Genomic DNA, 18,799 nt, shown 5'->3' with positions numbered 1-18,799 from the left:
AAGTTTGTTACCCAATTTCTCCTGAGTACACGGATACTCTACATGTGGTGGTAACCTGCTGTATGGGCGCACGGCCGGGCATAGAAGGGAAGGAGGCGCCATGCAGATCAGATTTGCTATGTCACATTGTACAGGATATAATTTTTATTCTTTTTTTTAATGTGGACCTATAGGGGCTTATTTTTTTTGCCACATGAGATTCACTTTTCTGGTACATAATTTTGGGGCACCTATAGCTAATTGGTGAGATTTTATTAACTCTTTGTTGGTGGAGGAAATGAAAATCATCAATTTTTAGGAAGATTTTTTTGGGGGGGTTAATTTTTTGGCCATTTACCATAAAAATAGTATCTTATTTTTATTCTATGGGTCGCCATGATTACGAAAATACCAAATTTATATAGATTTTTTAGTTTTTTCTAAATTTTACTGAATAAAAGGTAATTTGACAAAAATGTTAATTTTAGCATCACCGTCTTTTCACATGCGTAACCTTTTTATTTTTCGGCTGACAAATCTGGATAAGGGCTTATTTTTTCCGAGAAGCGTTGTTCTTTTTAGTGGTCTTATTTTAGAATGTATAACATTTTTTAACCCCTTAAGGACGCAGACAGTTTATAGCTTAAGGCTCAGCCTAATTTTTTGTATTCTGACATGCATCGCTTTATATGGTTATATCTTTTGAACACGGTTACTTATCTAAACGATTGTTTTTTCCCCACATGTTGTACTTCACTTTAGTGGTACCGTATATACTCGAATATAAGCCGGGGCCCCTAATTTTACCACAAAAACCTGGTAAAATCTATATTTTTTTTACTCGAGTATAAGCCGAGTGTGGGTTTTCAGCACAAATTGTGGTCGATACATTTTTTGTTTATGTACCCAAAAAAAAAATTATGAATTTTTTTTGAAAAATTTGCCATTTTCGAAATCATTGCGTTTTCGGGCAGATAGATTTTTCACCTAAATAAGTTGCTTAATAACATTTCCCATATAACTTCTTTAATTTTCATTTTTTTTGATTTTCATTTTAAATTTTCACATTTTTAATTTCATTTTCTTCAATTTTCATAATTTTTGAAATGTCTGGATAATTTATTTTGATGTCACGCGGCTTACAAATCGATTATTGATTTTCCTTATTTTCAGAATTGACTATGTTGGGGATAAATACAGTTTTGAATGAAATTTTACATATTGAACATCAAAAACCCCTATATAAATCAAATAATTTTCAAATCTGCACCCCTCAAACTATCTAGACAGATTAACCCCTTGAGATCTTCATAGTAATTGAATCAAAATGGAGGTGAAAATTAGAATGGTCAAATTTTTCGGTTATACATTTAGCCCTAAAATTTACACATTTCCAAAAGATAAAAAGAGATTTTTCCCGAGTACAGAGACTTCCAACATGTGGGTATTACTTATTTTATAGGCTCACACCGAGGCACAAGAGGGAAGGAGTGCCCTGCAGCTGCCAGGATTTTAGTTTCCTCATTGGCCCCTTTTGCAGGGTATAGAATTTTAGCTTTTTTTTTGTTATAGGGGCCATGTGATGGCATTTTTTTCTTGCAGGATAAGATGGGGTTGGTAGCCCCGATTGTTGAAAATTTAGGAACTTTTTTTTTTTTTTTTGAAGCAGGAGTACAAAAGCATCAATTCTGTACTGGATTTTTTTCCTTTTTATTTTTTTCATGTTCCCCGTATAGCCTAATAATCATGTTATCTTTATTCCATGGGTCGTATATTTTTCTTACATTTTACTTGATTTGCCAAATAAAATCCTATAATTTTATTTTATTTTTTTAACTACGGCGACGGTTGATGGCTTGTTTTTTGTGGGACATGTACTTTGTACTAATGGTATCCTTCTGGAGTACATTTGTTTTTTAGATCACTTATTGCATTTTTCAGGGGATTCAATAGGTAAAAATCATGATTTTTGGCAGTTTTTTTTTTTTTTTTTTTTTTACAGAATTCATTGTGCAGGTTCAATAATGATTTACTTGTATTCTATGTGTTGTTACAGACACGGTGATACTATATGTGGGGTTTGTGTTATGATTTAGACTTATTTTTGATAAGTTCATGATAGTAGCTTGCAATACTCATGTATTGCTGGATATTAGCAGTGTCAGCTTATGCACATGCATAGGCTGACACTGTGCCTTTAAGATGAAGTCAACAATGCCATCTTTCAGGCACTACCATCAGGCAGCTCTGGGGTCCTGCCATGGCATCCATCTGCGGGGAGGAGGGAGAGCTTGTTCTTCTTATTTTAGAGTGTATAACATTTTTTTTTAATCACTTTTTTTTTTTTTTAAGTTTTAAAAATGTTTTTCTGTTTTTTTTGCTAGGGTTTTATTTTTGTTTGCCGTGAAAGTCCAGTAACAATTTTGTTTTATAATACAGATTGTTCGGATGCAGCAATACCAAATATGTGGGGGTTTTTTTGTGTGTGTTTTTTTTAATACTTTAAGTTTTTGTATGGGAAAGTGACATTTTAGGAGCTTATATTTTTATGTATTTATTTTTTTATTTATTCTGTGTATAATGTTTAAACTTTAGTGTTTTAACTTTTTTTTTTTTACTTATGCAAACTGGTCTAGTTCAATACACTGCTCTACAATACTATTTCATTGTAAATCAGTGTGCCAACGCATGCGCAGACAGTTTACAGTCAGACCCGGAAGGGGTCTGACTACCAAGAAGATCGGGCAGCCCCAGGGCACTCTGCCAACCTCGCGCTGCCCAAACCTGGATCAGATCCATAGAGGGAACACTCACAATTGGAGCCGGTTCCGATCGTGGGTGTTAGAGCACAGTGTCAACTACAATATACCGCCAGCAGACACTGCTTCTGGTGCGGTCTCAGTTCGTGAGCCGGTGCCAGAAGCAGGACGTTATAGAACGTCCCCCGCAGGGCCGCGTAGGGGTTAACGCATCAGTCTTTAGACCAGTGAACAGTAAAACTATATAGGTCTCTGCTGCAGCAGATTAATCCTCCAGCATCAGAGACACTGATTAATCAGGTGCAGTACAAGACTGATTTGTTTAGTTTGCTTCACCACAATATTGGATGGTCTAAAATCCTCAATAACCGTGGTGCACAGCATTTCAAGTGCAAATTACTCCATAATACTGGCATTGACAGATTGAAACAGATACCAACAGTGGTGGATATATACAACTATCAACGGGGAGATTCAATTTTTTTTTAAAAAAAGTCCTATTGTAAAAAATATAACTTTAGGTGTGGATGATCTTCCCTTGTGATGGTTGAAGGCATAGGTTAAAAAAAAAAAAAAAAAAAAAAAAAAAAAAAAAAAAAAAATCTCTTTACTATCTCTTTACTATCCATTCAAGTACTTGTATATTGTAACTTGGTTTCCCTGCATATCTTTTTCCTAATCTGAAATAACTATCTTTAAGAGTCCCCTTGTCAGGATTACAGGTGAAAGAACCATCAGAAATCTCTATTGTAAATACAGGGCAAGAGTGATACGACTGAGGAGAACCCATGGAAGCCACAATACATGTGCTGTGACTAGTAACGTGTCCAGGGACTCTTAATACAGCCCATTTTCTGTGCTTGACAGTAACCTTTTAGATATACCATCAATGAACACCATTCCCAGCCGTCTCCAACTTACCTTCTTTGTAGAGGTTGATCAGATTAGTCAGAGGACCAATAACTCAATTTTAGAACCCAGCTTCAGCATCTCAAAACAAAGAGAAACCCCTCATATGTTCCCTACAAACAGAAGTTACAGTCACTTGTATTCGGGAGACAGTGGGAAGAGGAACAAAGACATCACACTTCGGTTCAATACCTTGGAGCGGATGGAACCCTATAGCATCCATTTAAGTGATTTTCAGGCAGCATTGCAGTGCATTCTAAACACTCTTAGGATGATCTGTAGCTGCAAAGTATCTATACAAAATACAGGCCGTTAACCTAATGAATGCGGAACCAAGAAAACTAATTGTCAAAACCACAGATCTGAACATTAAAACAGATTTATCCATGAAACACATTAGGCCCCAACACAAGGCACTTGGCGATCTCAGCTCCATGGACCAGAATGGTCATGTGCAGCAGTCTGCTCCATTAATCTATGAGTGACGAGAGATCTGCCAGAGGTACCTGGGACCTCATCAATACCCCTCGTTCTCATGATCTGTGGGCATTCTCACAGAGCCCCCAAAGGATCAGCAAGTTGGTCCCTATCCACAGGATAGCACCCAATTTCTTTTGTGGGAAAACTCTTTAGAATTCTGCTGGAAAACTAGATTTAAAGAGGACCTGTCACCCAAAATGTCAGCACTAGCAGCTGCTTACTACCCATAGGACCTGTTACCCATAAAGTAAGCAGCTCCTAGTGCTTAACAAATGCCACAGTGTTAGATGGCGTTACCGGAGGTAACCGCTATCACTCTAACAATGCGGCAGGGTACAATGTAATCGTCGGACCGCTCGCAAAGTGGTCCGATGTATTAATGAGGGGATGGAGTTTGGGGCACGGTTAGGGGAGGTGACTGGCGCATAACGCGCGACAGTCACCGCTACCCTATGGAGCGAGCGGGGCGTCAGATGGGACAGAGGCAGCGCCTCGGACAGCCCCCTCATGAATACATTGACCGCTTTGTGAGCAGTCCTGCCACAATGTTAGCGTTACTGGAAACTGCTGCGTTTGTTCAAGCACTAGAAGCTGCTTAGTTTATGGGTGACAGGTCCTCTTTAAACATGTTACCCACTAACATTAAAACTTTAAAAAAAGCACATCTACCACCAGTTTTACTCATGGTAGACGTGTCCTACTAGGAAGTTCCAGGTGCTTTTTTTAATCTACATTCCCACAATTACAGCCTATAGAGTTAATAAAAAAGTCCAGTAAAACCGATGGAAGATGTCATTTAAGAGTATGTCCTGATGACAGCAGACTACCAAGAGGGTTGTGAACCAGCACCAATGTACCATGAAAAGGAAATAGAAGATTCCACCCAGATTGATGACTGCCAGTAAGACACAAGAACGCAGTTTTATACAAAATATTTTTATTTAATACAAGGGGGGGGGGGGGGGGAAATCGGGGGGGGGGGGGTTATTTAAAATACCTTAATTTTTATTAAGCATTTCTTGCCATATCTTTGGCACAAGGCATGGGTACAGGTATCTTCAAAGATGGTTCATAAGCTCTTTGAACTATAAGTACCTTCCACAGTGAATGCTATAATAAAAAAACCTACGTAAAACAAAAACCCCATCCAGCTAATAATACAACTCAAATTTCTAGAGCTGGTTTCCAAATTTATAGTGCAGTTTGTTTTTGCTAACCAAGTACCAAGAAACTTCACTGTAAAAAGTTACTTTCATGTATTGGCCCATTTGCTTTTTTTTTTTTAAGGTTGCACAACAATGTATAGTTATGGCAATCTATAGACACCGTGCTATCCAACACCTCAAATTCACACTGGTTTAGCAAGGAAAGAATCAGGATTTGCCATTATTAGATGCATTAACAAGTTCTGTGCTGGCATAAAATGCATCCCTGGAGTAGGTACATGTTGGAAGCATGGCAAGTGTTCTCGAAGCATTATAGTAAAGCTCAATAGCAGTCAATAGCAAGTCTTGCACATGGCTCCATTAACATTGTAGACAATGACTCCGCAAATATGAAGCCTCTGCACAAATACTTTTCATAGGGCTGATCTCCGTTTGGTGTTTTGTTGTGTACCAAGAGCCCATGACAGAATTGACATTCTGTAGTACAAGATGTATAAAGCTTAATAAAATTAGGTTGATTATTGCCTTCATCTCCTTCCATAATCATACCAGTGGATAATCCTCAGTATAAATTAAACTTATGGCATGACAGCTAGGTACCGCATTGTACTGGAAATGCAAGTTGATGTTCTCCATACCCATTATGGGAATTTTTTGTCTGAGCCCAGAAGTACAGGCAAAGCAAGCGCAATCTCATGGACCAATGATCATGAGATGTAGAGGTGAACCACAGCATTGCCCATTGTCAGAATTAGAGCTCTACATGCTGAGGTACACAGAATAAACAGCAATTTTAATAGGCATCAGGAGCAAAAGACTAGACACCAAGTTCATTACTGTATTAACAGTAATATCCCAATTATCCTTAGATTCATTTTCACAGGGAAAAGACATATCACATGTTTTTTTTCAAACTAGGAAGGTAACAAATGTTAGATTTTCGAAATGGGAATGCATTTCCATATAAAGCCACAGACTTGAACCTTGTTTCTGCAGTAACAATCAGGTCATACGTATTAACCCATTTAGTAAAACCTTTCCATAGGTAAATTAGACGGGTAGATCATTTCACATACTCTGGTTAGGCGGAATACCATGGTAAGTGGTCATTCGGGAAGTAACTATGATGGAAGTATTAGTCAATTTTAAAGTTTGTCTACCAAGATGGCTTGTTGAAAACCTATGATTTTTTGGCCTCTTAATAGGCCAGTGACTTCATTCTTTTCCAGAATTGCAGTGTTACAAATGATTATCGCTGTGTACAAGAGCATAATCTTAATACCCACTATATGTACAAGCAGACCTTGCCAAATAGAAAGTGGCAGAGCAGGAACGAGGGTCACTACATATATTACACTGGAGAAACACCTTAATCAGCAATAATTAGGCGAGTAGCATATATGGCTCCATTAACCTTTGCTTGCACAATACTAGACCAGCAGTCTTCTGGGAGACAAGTGTATCATGAAACAATGAGGTCTAAAGTTTAGATGCAAGACATCTAATCAGTTATATTGGGTTTACCATTATAGGCATAGCCAATACCCATCTACAACATTAAGCCGCCATGTGTAGGAGAATAAATACTTACCAATATAAATAGTACTTACCAAGTATGTTGATTGTGCAAGACAAACTACTGAAAGAAACAGAATGGCCGTGTTACACAGGACAAGTAGGGAATGATGCAATACAAAAAAAGACTGTAGTTTTGTCATCACTGATCTGTACACCAGAGATTTTATATGTAAACAGACATGGCAACCCTACTGTAGAAACTACAACTTAGAAGGGTGTTTGAAACATCCTTACAAGATGACCATTAAATCCAACCTTAAATATCAGAGTTTTGCAATGTCCTAAAACCACCAAGCTTAAAGAGAACCCGTCATGCAAAATAACCCCCCTAAACTAAATATATTTTCCTAAACTGCCATTAGAGAGCATTGCCTCTATCCCTTCATTGTCCCTCTACATGCCTGTAAACCTAAGCAATGAGGTCCTAAAGCTGTATGCAAATGACCTGTGAAATGTCCAATGAAGCATTAGCATATTCAAGCTGTCCACTCTATTCATGAGTGGGAGGTACAGCCACACCCCCAGTGCTTGACTGACAGCCTGTATAATGATGTGAGGCTGTATAATGATGTGCTCCCTGGTGCTGGCGCCCCCTGCAGCCTGTGAGTGCATGTGCATGTGCGTGTGTGCGTGCGTGCGTGCGTGCGTATAGGAAAGATACAGCAGCTCCGGGCAGCCATGTTACAGCAGAACATGTCATATTCATGTGTAGCTGATGTCTGTCTCTCTCACCTGTATATTAGGAGGATGCAGCATGTCAGCAGATGACATACACACACTAGCCATGCTTTACTATACATTACACACAGACATGAGCAGGGGGAGGAGAGGGGAGGGGTAACAGGGGTGACATCACTGCCTTTGACCATGTGACCAGCCTCATTTACATGATAAAAAATAGATGATTTGAAAATGAATAATGTATGAAATAACTAGATAAAGGCTGGGATGGGATCCTTGTGAACTGCTCCAACAGGAAGAGGTGACAGGACTAGTGGCAGAGACCTGATGACAGGTGTCCTTTAAAGTGATTTTTTGTATTAACAGCCATCTAATGTAGATTGGCGGGCTTTAATTCTTAGCCAAGTTCACTCCATGGAATAACCACTTGCTGAAACGGGGACATCTTTTATTAACAATATTCTTGTTCTTTCAGTCCCTAAACTCAGAATCAATGTTAGGGTTACAAGTGAACGCCCCAAAGTGTAAGTATGCAAAAGCATAACAACGTGATTAGACATTTTAGAGCAGCGTGAGGGCCAACTAGACCTCTTAACCTGGCTATAGACATGATTCAAGACATTTTCAATCTTGGTGCTAGTAAAAGCATGTGGAATGTTACTCACATTTGACAGGGAATTCATGCAAAACGAATTCTGAAAAAACAAAAACAAAATATTCACACACCAGTAATAGAATCATACCATAATGTAACAAGCAGATTTACCAGCTGTCTGTAGCCCCATTGCCATGCTAATGTGAGGCAGTCTTCAGAAATTTCTGCCAGTAACGCAGAGAATGGGATGCAATAGAAGCCACAAAACAAGGTCTCAAGTTTAGTTACTAGAAAAAGGCGGCACACTAATTTTGGTAAAAATAAAATTAAAAAAATAGGTTTAGTAGGGCTTCCCTAGATGCAACTTCTAGGTTTGTAAGCAATACAAAAACCTTCCAATCTTTTGCTCGGTATAGAAGCAACACAGCCCCTACATATAGCAATCACTTCCTTACTACAAGGGTGAGACATTTCATAAGACCCTCTACAGTATAACAGATCACACCTGAGCAGCTCTTCAGCACACCTCTTACTGCACATTTGTCTATTGTAGCCTTTGATTGCCTTCATGGTGCAGTTTTAATTTGGGCCAAGCATAAAATCTAGACATTAACACCAATGCTTCCAAATCCTTTACATCAGCCCTGGAACAGTTATACAAGTAGTTTGCATTAAAACCATAATGTATTTGTTAACGTTGCCACTTTCCCGGAAACGATCACACATGAAATTAACCAGGCACCAGAGAAATGAGAGAGTACTTTATTTCAGACTAGAAGAGGGGGAAATCCCTTTGTGTAAAAGGGATTAACGGAGGTATACAACTTACCAGAAATGAGTTAAAATAGTAAATCAAGCTTTATTTACAAAGTCAGTTCATTGGAGACGCTCCCATCCAAAAGTTAAAAGACGGGAGGCAGGCTTGACAAACTTTACCTTACAGGCATTAAAGCCATAGAACGTCAGGTGCTCCATAGTATTTTGTACCAGTCAGATGGGACATGGGTGAAAATCCCTCGATGTAACGGTTTACTTTATACCATGCTTCTCATCGCAGGGTTGGGACACCGTTGAACTGCTTTGCACAGGTCTTGAATAGCAAAATAAAGCAGCTGGTGTATATCTGAGGCGACTGCCACGCTATGGCCTTTCAGATGTGCATACGGACCAAGGCCAAACTGCTGTAAATGGACGGCATCCCAATCCACTAGTTTATAGTGGAGAGAGTGTGGACATCGGCACATTCCTTTGATCTCTTTAATTCAGTCAAGTCTAAGCATATCACAGCCATGGCAGTTGTATGGGGGCAAGGGATTTTTCTTAAAAGTTGGTGACAGTCCCAAACAGAGTGTAATTCACTTTTATTTATTGCAAGTGTTATATGGATGTATTCCAGCTCACCCTCGATAGAGGTTAGCAGGCAAAATGGAAAGAACTGACATTTTTTTTCCAAAAAAGCTATAGTAATGTAACTCACAATATCGTTAGTTTACAATGATGGTGCAACTATAAGCATACTAGGCAAATTAACTGCAAGGGAAGGGATAGTGGAGATACAAACACGGCTAACTTCATACAGATCCCAGACAACTAGATTTACAACAAGTTTAGTTTAATAAGAAACAGGCAAATCTGCCTTTTCCTTGTAGAATCAGAATTAAACAAATGGCAAACACAGTTTTAAACCTTCACAAGTTAAAGTCTCTGCGGTTTCCAAAGGTCAAGCAGAAAATTTAAGAGCTATAGACATGCACTCCAGCCTCACTAATTTGCTCACAACTGTGTACTTTCAGTACATTCCCCCTATCCTAGGCAACAAACAGCCTTCACACCCTCAGAGTAGAATGGTCACTCCCAGAACTAGCACACACATTCTCATTGCATGGCCCAGGTTAAAGGACCACAATACAGTCCAACAACCTTTATGCCATCATATTAAGAGACAGCAGTAAATCCTGACTTTCCTTTCTGGGGCTTGATGGAGTGAAATTTACTTTAAAAAAAAAAAAAAAAAAACACAAGTTACAAAGCAACATCTTTACTTTTATATGGTAAAAAACAAAAATAAATTTACAGATAAAATGTAGAACCCTGAAATACTGACACATTCTCTTATCGTGCACAATTCTGAGGGATTCTTATGAATCACTTTAAAACTGCAATAAAAATTTACATAAACAAAATCCAACCCAGAAAGCAACTAAAATAATTAAACAAAACCGATAAAGAACCCGCAGGCACTTCCTCTTGTGGAATGTTTTGTTTTAAAGTTAGCCTAAAGAAAAACAGTCGACTTCTTGTGAAGGTTTTGAAGAGAAATATGTATCAGTTCATTTTTATGTGGGTATTCAATAATATCCTTGGTGGTACTGCTGGCTCCATGGCTTTTGACCCCAGTATTGCTGCAATTAGAAAAAGGGGTAAATATTAACATGTTAACAAGCTTGTAAGCTTAGATACCAAGAACTGCTTGGTTATGTGTTACATATGACTTTTAGCCTTGTATGCATTAAACTAGGAGCCTAATGACGACTGGATACCAAGAAATCCTTTAACTCTTATGTATCCTACAGTATGTGGAATATAAGAAAGGAAACTGGCCAAGTCTAGAGTCAGGCGATTCCATGTTAGAGGCTGTAGTACCGAGTTGGCCACCAGTTAGGAAGCCATTACTATGATTGCTATACTTACACCCTGCTGCTGCCACTGGTTGTAGCCCTGAGAATGGTTTTTGAAGCCACGGTTGTTTCCCCTTCCTCTATAGTTCTGGAATAACAAAAGTTTATAGTTTTAGAATACTGCTATAAAAGCAATTAAATGTGTTGTGTAACATGAATCCATTGAGACTATCCCAAGCAGGCTTTAAGTCTACTTTGTCTTAATCATTAGTTTGGATTTGTTTTAGCAGGGTTTCCAAAATTAGGAAAAAAAAAACCAAAAAAAAAAAAAAAACACAAAAACAAACCCACACTGCTGCTTTTCCTCAGGAACCACGGATCCATGCATTGTGTAATGAAAATCATCACCATCTGCCAGAGATGGGTTGGATACCAGTACGCCAGCTTACAAAGTTTAGATGTGGCCCTAGATCAAATTAGCTGCCTTTAGCCCAGGAGTCTTTGCTCTGATTGATTAGTCATTAATCTAGTACTCCTGAAAATTTATAACACTGGGGTAGTCTAAAGTCCACCTTCTGGATGAGTCGTTCTAAACATGTATATATGCATCACAGGAAGTAATTAAAAGCTTTAACATGTTGAGTAAAGGAAACATGACCATTATACAAAATCCACTCACTTGATTGTAGTTTCCACGACTCTGCATCGAAGAACCACCTCCACCACGTCCAAAGTTTCCACGGTTATTGTATCCTCCCCGGTTATTATGATAGGCTGGTGCACGAGGATAAGGATAACCAACTGCTCCACCACCACCAGCACCTCCACCGCGCTGGGGCATGTTGCCCCTCCTGTTAAATCCTCCACGATTCACAGGAGCTGAAAAGCAAAATATTCGTCAGATATTTGTTAAAAATTGACTAAATAATGTTAAAAAAACTATTAGAAAATAATATTAAGTTAATATTTATGACAGTCTTGTTTGGCATTTCCACTACTATTGCCAAAGCAATAGGAGGTATATAAATACTTCTAAAGCTACCCTCCATACCCAACATCTTTTTCCATAAGATACCACTGGCTAAACACATTGTTCATCACATTTGTAGTAATATTGGTTGCCAATACTTTATAGACCAGTTTGCAGACGTTTCTAACAAAATGTCACTTTAGTAAAAGGAAAAGCTAAACAAAAGCTAGAGCAGCGTTTTAACATACCTCCACCACGGAAATTTCCTCCGCGCATATTAAAGCCTCCACCTCCACGGCCTCTATGTCCACCATGTCCATGCCCTGCACCACCTCTGGATTTGTTTTTGTTCTTGTTGGGTTTTTTGGCACCAACATTTTGTTTCTTTTCAGGAGGAAGAGACTGTTTGCTCTCCTCTTTATACTGCTCAATAAGTTTTTCAGCTTCTTCCTTTTGCAGTTCCACATAAACAATCTCATCAAAGCACTCACTGGATTCTGGTAGTGTAAAATTCCCTATAAACAAGGTCAAACATGTGTAATGCAAACCATGCCAAGGACCGCATTTTCATTTAACTTGTTACCACTAAACAACCTTACACGGGAAGGAGCCAACACACACACACACACACACACGTGACCTACCTTTCATTTTAAGCACAGCATGTTCAGGTAGGTCTTTTCCTTCAACCTCTGCTTTCTTCTGAGCCCGCTCTTTATAAACCTCATCACTTGGACACACAACAACAGCTTTACGCTGAAAGCCAGCAAACAGGCACATTTTCCTCCTCTGTGCAGCAACCGTAACATTTGTCTGTCGGAATAAAAACAGATTTCTATCAGATCAGTTTCAATCCAAAGGGTTCAGTCTGAAAGGGGGGGCTCTTCATGTAAAGATGCACTTCATTACATGTCCCATTACCTTAATAAATATTTCAGCATATATTCTGTTACAATCTCCAACCAATACAATTGCATGGACTGTACCACACTGGCTCTCCACAGGAAGGGAAGCCCAATTATCACATGTAAAACGCACTCCTTTTGAACTCATTACAGATACTAATACAGCTTTTTGACTGCGTGCTTATGGAATTCAAATATAATGAAAATAAGAATTGCCATCACACTTTCTACACTACCCATTTTGTACCATTACAAAATACTTGTCAGGCAATCTATTAGACAAGATGACAAAGTGGCTTCCGGCCTGAGCTACACTGTGTGAAATGTAAACACAAAATCATAAGATTATGACATCAATGAGAATCTTCACAACATGCTTTTACAGTCTCAATATAAGCAGTGGGCACCATGAGATTCGGACACATCTGTACAACTGTAGAAGTCACAGCAACTTTACAATCTGCAGTGAACTAAAGAGGTTTTAGGGAGTCTTCGGATGTGAAGAAAGCAGTTTGAGTCGTAGGCCACCACATGTGGCAACCAAATCACTGACTAAAGGAGGAAGCATTGAGCAAGGCATCTAGGATTATACAGAAAATAAAAAAAAACCCTCACAACTTACTTGATCTAAAATAAAGTGTCTTTTCTTCCGGGCAGCTATTTCAATGAACTTGCTAAGGCATTGGGGGGCCCTCTGCAGCAAAGCATTCAATTTTCCTGTATCAGTTGTCTTTTTATTACCAACCTGGAAGGAGAAAAAAAGAAAAAAGAAATTACATACACAAGTTACATTTAAGGATATTTGCATTGACTGGACCAAGTTTAATGGCTTGCCATTTTACATCAGTGAACCACATGAATTTATAAGCCATTTAGTGGAACCTTACCATCATTCTGTCCATAATATTGTTGGTTCCAAGGACATTGTATTTCCCTGGATTCTCTTCAACCTGCTTATTAACCCAAGTGGTTTTTCCAGCTCCTGGCAAACCAATCATCATGATGACCTGAAGTTACAAAATGCAGAGGAAAATAGAATGAGAACCATATGGCACAGGACACCTTTACTTTTCAAAGAAATATAGTTGGGACTCCTCTCACCTCACAATCCTTTTTCTGCTCAGGTCCTAGAGGACCTCTTTCACGATCTTCAAGTGGGACATTCTGGATAAAGGCAAATCCTTCAGGAAGTGGAAAGAATGGTTCAGCTTGCTGGCCAAAGTTGAACTCAACAGCACAGTTGTGGCAGAGGACATGTGGAAACAGAGGTTTCTCAGAGAGCTCATCTTTGCCAACTTTAAAAGCCACTCCAAGGTCCTGGCCATTTTTAGCAAAAGAAAGCTCAACTTCATCACTGTCAAAATTCTATAAAACAAACAAAAAAAAAAACTATATTAATATCAGCAAATACTAAAAAGCAGGGAAATCTAAAGGAAGTAAAGGAAACCATTTGTAGTAAGACGACAAGCAATGCAAAGTAAGACTAATCATATTGAAAAAACACTTACTGCCATACAGGTGATAACATCATTCTCATCATACTTCTCGCCATACTCCTCAGCCACCCCATTTAAAGACTTTGATCCTTTTAGTGAATAGCCATAAGAGTTTTCTTCTTCGCCTAAAAATAAGTTGCTCAGATTAATACAAGGGGGCAAACAATACACACAATAAGGAAAGTTCCTTAATGTCATCCCCTGCTTCACCAACCATAAAAAGCCAGGCAGCCATTGGCCTCAGCAGCTCCATGTAGTGGTCCGATACACACGCGCTGCAAAGATGACACCAGAGCTGTGGGGTCGTGACCATTTTAGTGGAGTCTGGATAAAATGGACCGACATATAATTCATTTATTTCCCTGTAGTATGTGTCAAATATTTTTTTCTACAAGTTTAGGGAAATTATGGAATGTGTCATGTCTGTTCTATTCCTGATGTAAGGATATAGAGAGGAGATTAATGTAGGTGCACTTTTTGCTCATGTTCAGTAGTGAAGCCCCTCCCCATATAGATCACTAAACAGGCACTGGAAATGCTTGCACTCATCTACAGTGACCAGAAAATCAGGATTAAGGAAAATAATTAGCATCTGTAAAGTTTCCATAAACTGCTTAAATCAAATGTCCAGTGTTTATTTGCGGAATGCTGCACATTATGTACATGCATTGTAGTGAAGGTCCTCCCAGACAAGTTATAGGGGTAGAAATTGCTGCACTGAACAGTCCTGCCTTAATCCAGTTTTCCTGATCACTCTATATAGTCATTTATGTTGAACCCCAAACAAATTTTTATTATGTAAAACACCGTATTAAGTCATAAGTTGACTGAAACTACTGTGAATCAGTGGCATGCCGCATGTACGTGGGAGTTAGTAAATCGAGGAGTAGGAGGTTTGGCTTAGTGACTCCACAGCCCTGGATGACACCAGTGAGCTAGATAACCGAGAGGGGTTAATAAAGGGATTTAAAATACAACAAACCTAGCATGAATCCACTGGAGCTTAATGACCATCCAACACGTACTTCATGTACATCAATGTCTTTAGAGTACAGATGTTTCACAGGTACCTTTTCCGTAACCTAAAAAATACGCACATTTAGTATGGGGGTTGTACAAAAGTCTGACTTAGAAGACCTTTGCCCAAAAGAACTTGCCTTCATCTCAAAGCAAACTTTGCCCTTTTGGACACCATAAGAGGCTCTGCCACCAGCCCAAAGAAAAGCAAAGCTCTCCATAGTGAGGGAAGTAGCACTTAACCGATCCCGTGATATTTTGAAGTGAAGATCACAGTTATCTGTAAAAATACATAGAATTAGACTATACTTTTACCACATTAAATAAATATTTGCTATATTATAGACAATCACTAAAGTACAAATTCAGGGTTTCTTCAAATATTTTCAGTGCTACTTACATGTGTCCAGAAGAACATTTGTTTCATCATATTTTTCATCTTCCTCTTCCACTGGGGGTTGAGGTGACTTGGACCTACACAATATCGTATGGTTAGTTATCACACAATTAAAACACAAAAGACAAAAAATATACAAACATGTACTTTACAAACCTGCTGTATTTGTTTTCCTCAATATACTCAAAGTAGCCTCGGCCATGATCCTCACGTGGCCTTTTCACACCACGTTTTTTATCCTTTTGATCTTTGCCATCTGCAAGGAAAATATAACATTTTAATAACGTACAAAACAAATTTCAATAGACAATTTCAATAGTCTTATTTCTGAACACTTCTATTAATGGTGACAACTGTTCATATTCTATAGCAGGGGGGGGGGGCGCTGTGGTTCTCTCAATACACATCACCTATACACATACACAAATTGCTTGTTACCAGCAGCTTGTCTTGTGGATGAACTCAACTCACTGGAGAACAAGAAATATTCAACAAATGATAGAGTTATAAAAACACTAGGCCCATCAAGCCAAGCGATGGGGAAGCATAATGGCGGTTTCAAATTTGTTGGATGTACTCAATCTCTGCAGCCTACACAATTATGAATCAAAGTTTCTTTGCAGTAACAACCACAGTTTGTTAAAATGTTCCTTCTGTGCATAGCAACACATTAGACGTTTACGTGAGGTTTATAAGGATTTTTGAGGAAAGGTGTATTACAATTGTTTAGCAAAACTAGTCAGAAAAGCATTTAACAAGCTACCCCACAAGTCTAGGTCAGTCCATGTCGGTCTCCACTTCCTATGTGATATCAACAAGCCAATGACTGAACAGAAGAGTCAGAGGCCATTGATGGGCTGAACACTTGGTGAGATCTGTATTTTTACTTCTGATGCATTTCATCACATTCAGAGGCCAATAACCCTATAAATGTTAGCCAAATAGAAACGTTCTGTAAAAGGCAAAACTGGAGCAGCCAAACAGGATCTCCCCATGTTATGAAACCAAGCATATTCATTGTAAAATGAGAAGTAATGCAGCTTTCTAAACATTGCGATACAGAAACTGATCTGTCTGGGGGACTGAAATCTAAATATATTCCAGGTAATTGAATAAGGGCCTGGCTTCAGGATAGGTGGGCATTACCAGACATTGGGTCCAACACTCACCACTCAGAGAAGCAGAACCCACCTTGTTAGCCTCTTACAATCCCTTTAATATGGGGTGGCAATTGCCATTAGTCAAAAGGTGTAAATGCACCTCAAGTCTACAAAAAAAAAAAAAAAAGGGGGGCCACTCCACCCCCACACAGAAACAGACTACTCTATAGCATTTCCTCAGAGAGTAGACACCTCCACCAGTACATTCAGGTTTCACACCCAGCACTCCCTGTAATCGGACACATCAATAATTGTTACACAACGCCACAGGCTGCTGTTTCTACCCAGAGGGATAGATCATTAACCATTTCTACCACCAAACCTCAAGTAATCCAGATTCCCATTGCACCCTAATGATCCATAGGGGTATAATAGATTATTAGGCAGACCCATCTAGCCCTTGTACACTACGCACTGCCCCTCCCCCACCCATGGACAATGCACAGATGGGGAGGACTAGGGGAGCAGGTGTGGGGCACAGTCGCTTCTCACAGCAGGGTTCCCGGAAGTGACATCACACAATAACGGCCGCTCCGTGTACACAAGCACTTACCGCCCCGGGCCGACGCTCCGGCCTCCTCGCACTTGATGGCCATGAGGGGCAGGGGGCCGCTGGGCGCCGCTTCCTCGTCTTGTTTGGTCTCATCACCATTCTCATCCACTGCCGCCTCCTCCTCCTCTTCCTCTTCCAGGCCTACAGGGATGCCCTCATCCTCCTCCTCATCGTCCTCCTCCTCACCCTCCTGGAAGCCCTGGTCGTCGCCATTCTCATCTTCCTGGCCGACTACTGCTGCCGCCTCCGCCTCGTCCTCCTCTTCGGCTCCGTCGTCCTGCGCCGCCTCGGCTCCGTTCTCTCCGCCTAGCTCCATGCCTTCCTCGTCCTCCTCTTCTTCCTCCTCTCCTGTGCCGGCCTCCAGCTCCGCTCCCTCCGCGGCATCCATTCCTTCTCCCACAGCGACCACGCCGCCGCCAGTGGTGGTCTCGTCGTCCAGTGCGGCCTGCAGCCTCTCCATGAGCTCGGCCTTCAGTCCCTTATCACTCAGGCGCCGCTTCTTTAGCTCCTCTTTCAGTTCCGACACTTTGAGCTTTTTCACGTTGACTGGGGAACTCATGCTTGCGGTGGTGGTGGAGTCTTGTACTTGTAGTCTGCAGGCTAATCGTCAGTAGATGGTTCCTTATCCCTGCGTCTCACTCCTTCAAAATGGCGGAGCACACAAGGACAGAGCGCGCTGCCCTCTGGGGGGAGGAAGAGAAGAGAATGGCTGTGAGTACGAGGATCGCCAAGGTTTTACACACCCCGCCCCCGTGCAGGGGAGGGCTCTCGCGCGCCATGCTCCGCCAGTCCCGCCCCCTATTCATCACACACCCGCACCACAGCGCCACCTACTCGAGGCTCATGATAGAGAAACGTTTATGGCGCGGGAAATCCCAGCGGCGGCGCAGTAATAGAGCCCGTACAAGAGCACACAGGGGAAGGCCCGCCCTCTGCCCGGTCATACCGATTACCTCAGGCCCCGACGAAAAGAGGGTGCGGCTCACCGCAGCTGTGATCTCCAAGGACCCCACATCCCGCCGTATCCGCCAGCAGGGAAATCCCTGGAGCTCCAGCATTGCGAGGGAGGCTTTCCCATCTGCAGCACGTTACTGTAATGCTCTTCTTGGGTATATGGACTGTTAAAGGGGCATCCCATATTTAATAAATGGCCTCTTCCATGGTAAGACCACCACCCTGGTCTTACCATGGAAGAGGTCCCCCTTAGGGTGATGTCACAGGTTCAGTTTTTCAGATGCAGTTTTATATGCCCAAACCAGGAATGGAGTAAAAGTAGGAGGAGGAGCAGCACCTTTCAATTATTTGTCTCGCCCATTATGATCCACACCTGCTTGTGGCTTCAAAAACTGCATCTGAAAAACTGAACGTGTGCCATCACCCTTAGGCTGCATTCACACTGCCGTTGCCCACCGTACCGTAGCACCGCGGGCAACGGCAGCGGGAGGAGGTGGTGAGCGCAGCTCACCCCCGCCCATCTCCATAGGAACATATGGCACACGGCGCCGTACTACGGAGAAAGATAGGACATGGCCTATC

The 18,799-nt window shown here is 40.7% G+C and overlaps 1 protein-coding gene across 3 annotated transcripts; it reads right to left on the bottom strand.

Moving 5' to 3' along the window:
* Positions 1–5,377: 5,377 nt before the first annotated feature.
* Positions 5,378–18,008, bottom strand: HNRNPU (heterogeneous nuclear ribonucleoprotein U). Of its 3 annotated transcripts, none has more exons than XM_072141200.1 (15): positions 17,264–18,008; positions 15,707–15,806; positions 15,554–15,627; positions 15,294–15,433; positions 15,119–15,218; positions 14,149–14,261; positions 13,742–14,005; positions 13,528–13,647; positions 13,263–13,385; positions 12,380–12,548; positions 11,984–12,250; positions 11,445–11,644; positions 10,839–10,913; positions 8,218–8,247; positions 5,378–6,932 (listed from the first exon to the last, which is right to left on the bottom strand). In XM_072141200.1, exons 1-15 carry the CDS (start codon positions 17,820–17,822, stop codon positions 6,930–6,932), a joined length of 2,337 nt encoding a protein of 778 aa, XP_071997301.1. In that variant the 5' UTR covers positions 17,823–18,008; the 3' UTR covers positions 5,378–6,929. The 3 variants fall into 3 exon arrangements, with proteins under 3 accessions (XP_071997301.1, XP_071997299.1, XP_071997300.1); XM_072141198.1 differs by having other exon boundaries at positions 5,378–6,929; XM_072141199.1 differs by lacking the exons at positions 5,378–6,932; positions 8,218–8,247 and adding an exon at positions 8,894–10,549 and having other exon boundaries at positions 17,264–18,007.
* Between the last annotated feature and the right edge of the window lie 791 nt (positions 18,009–18,799).

The sequence above is a fragment of the Engystomops pustulosus genome, chromosome 3 (assembly GCF_040894005.1).
Source record: "Engystomops pustulosus chromosome 3, aEngPut4.maternal, whole genome shotgun sequence".
NCBI classification, from domain to species: Eukaryota; Metazoa; Chordata; class Amphibia; order Anura; family Leptodactylidae; genus Engystomops; species Engystomops pustulosus.
This window is presented reverse-complemented; position numbering and strand designations above follow the sequence as displayed.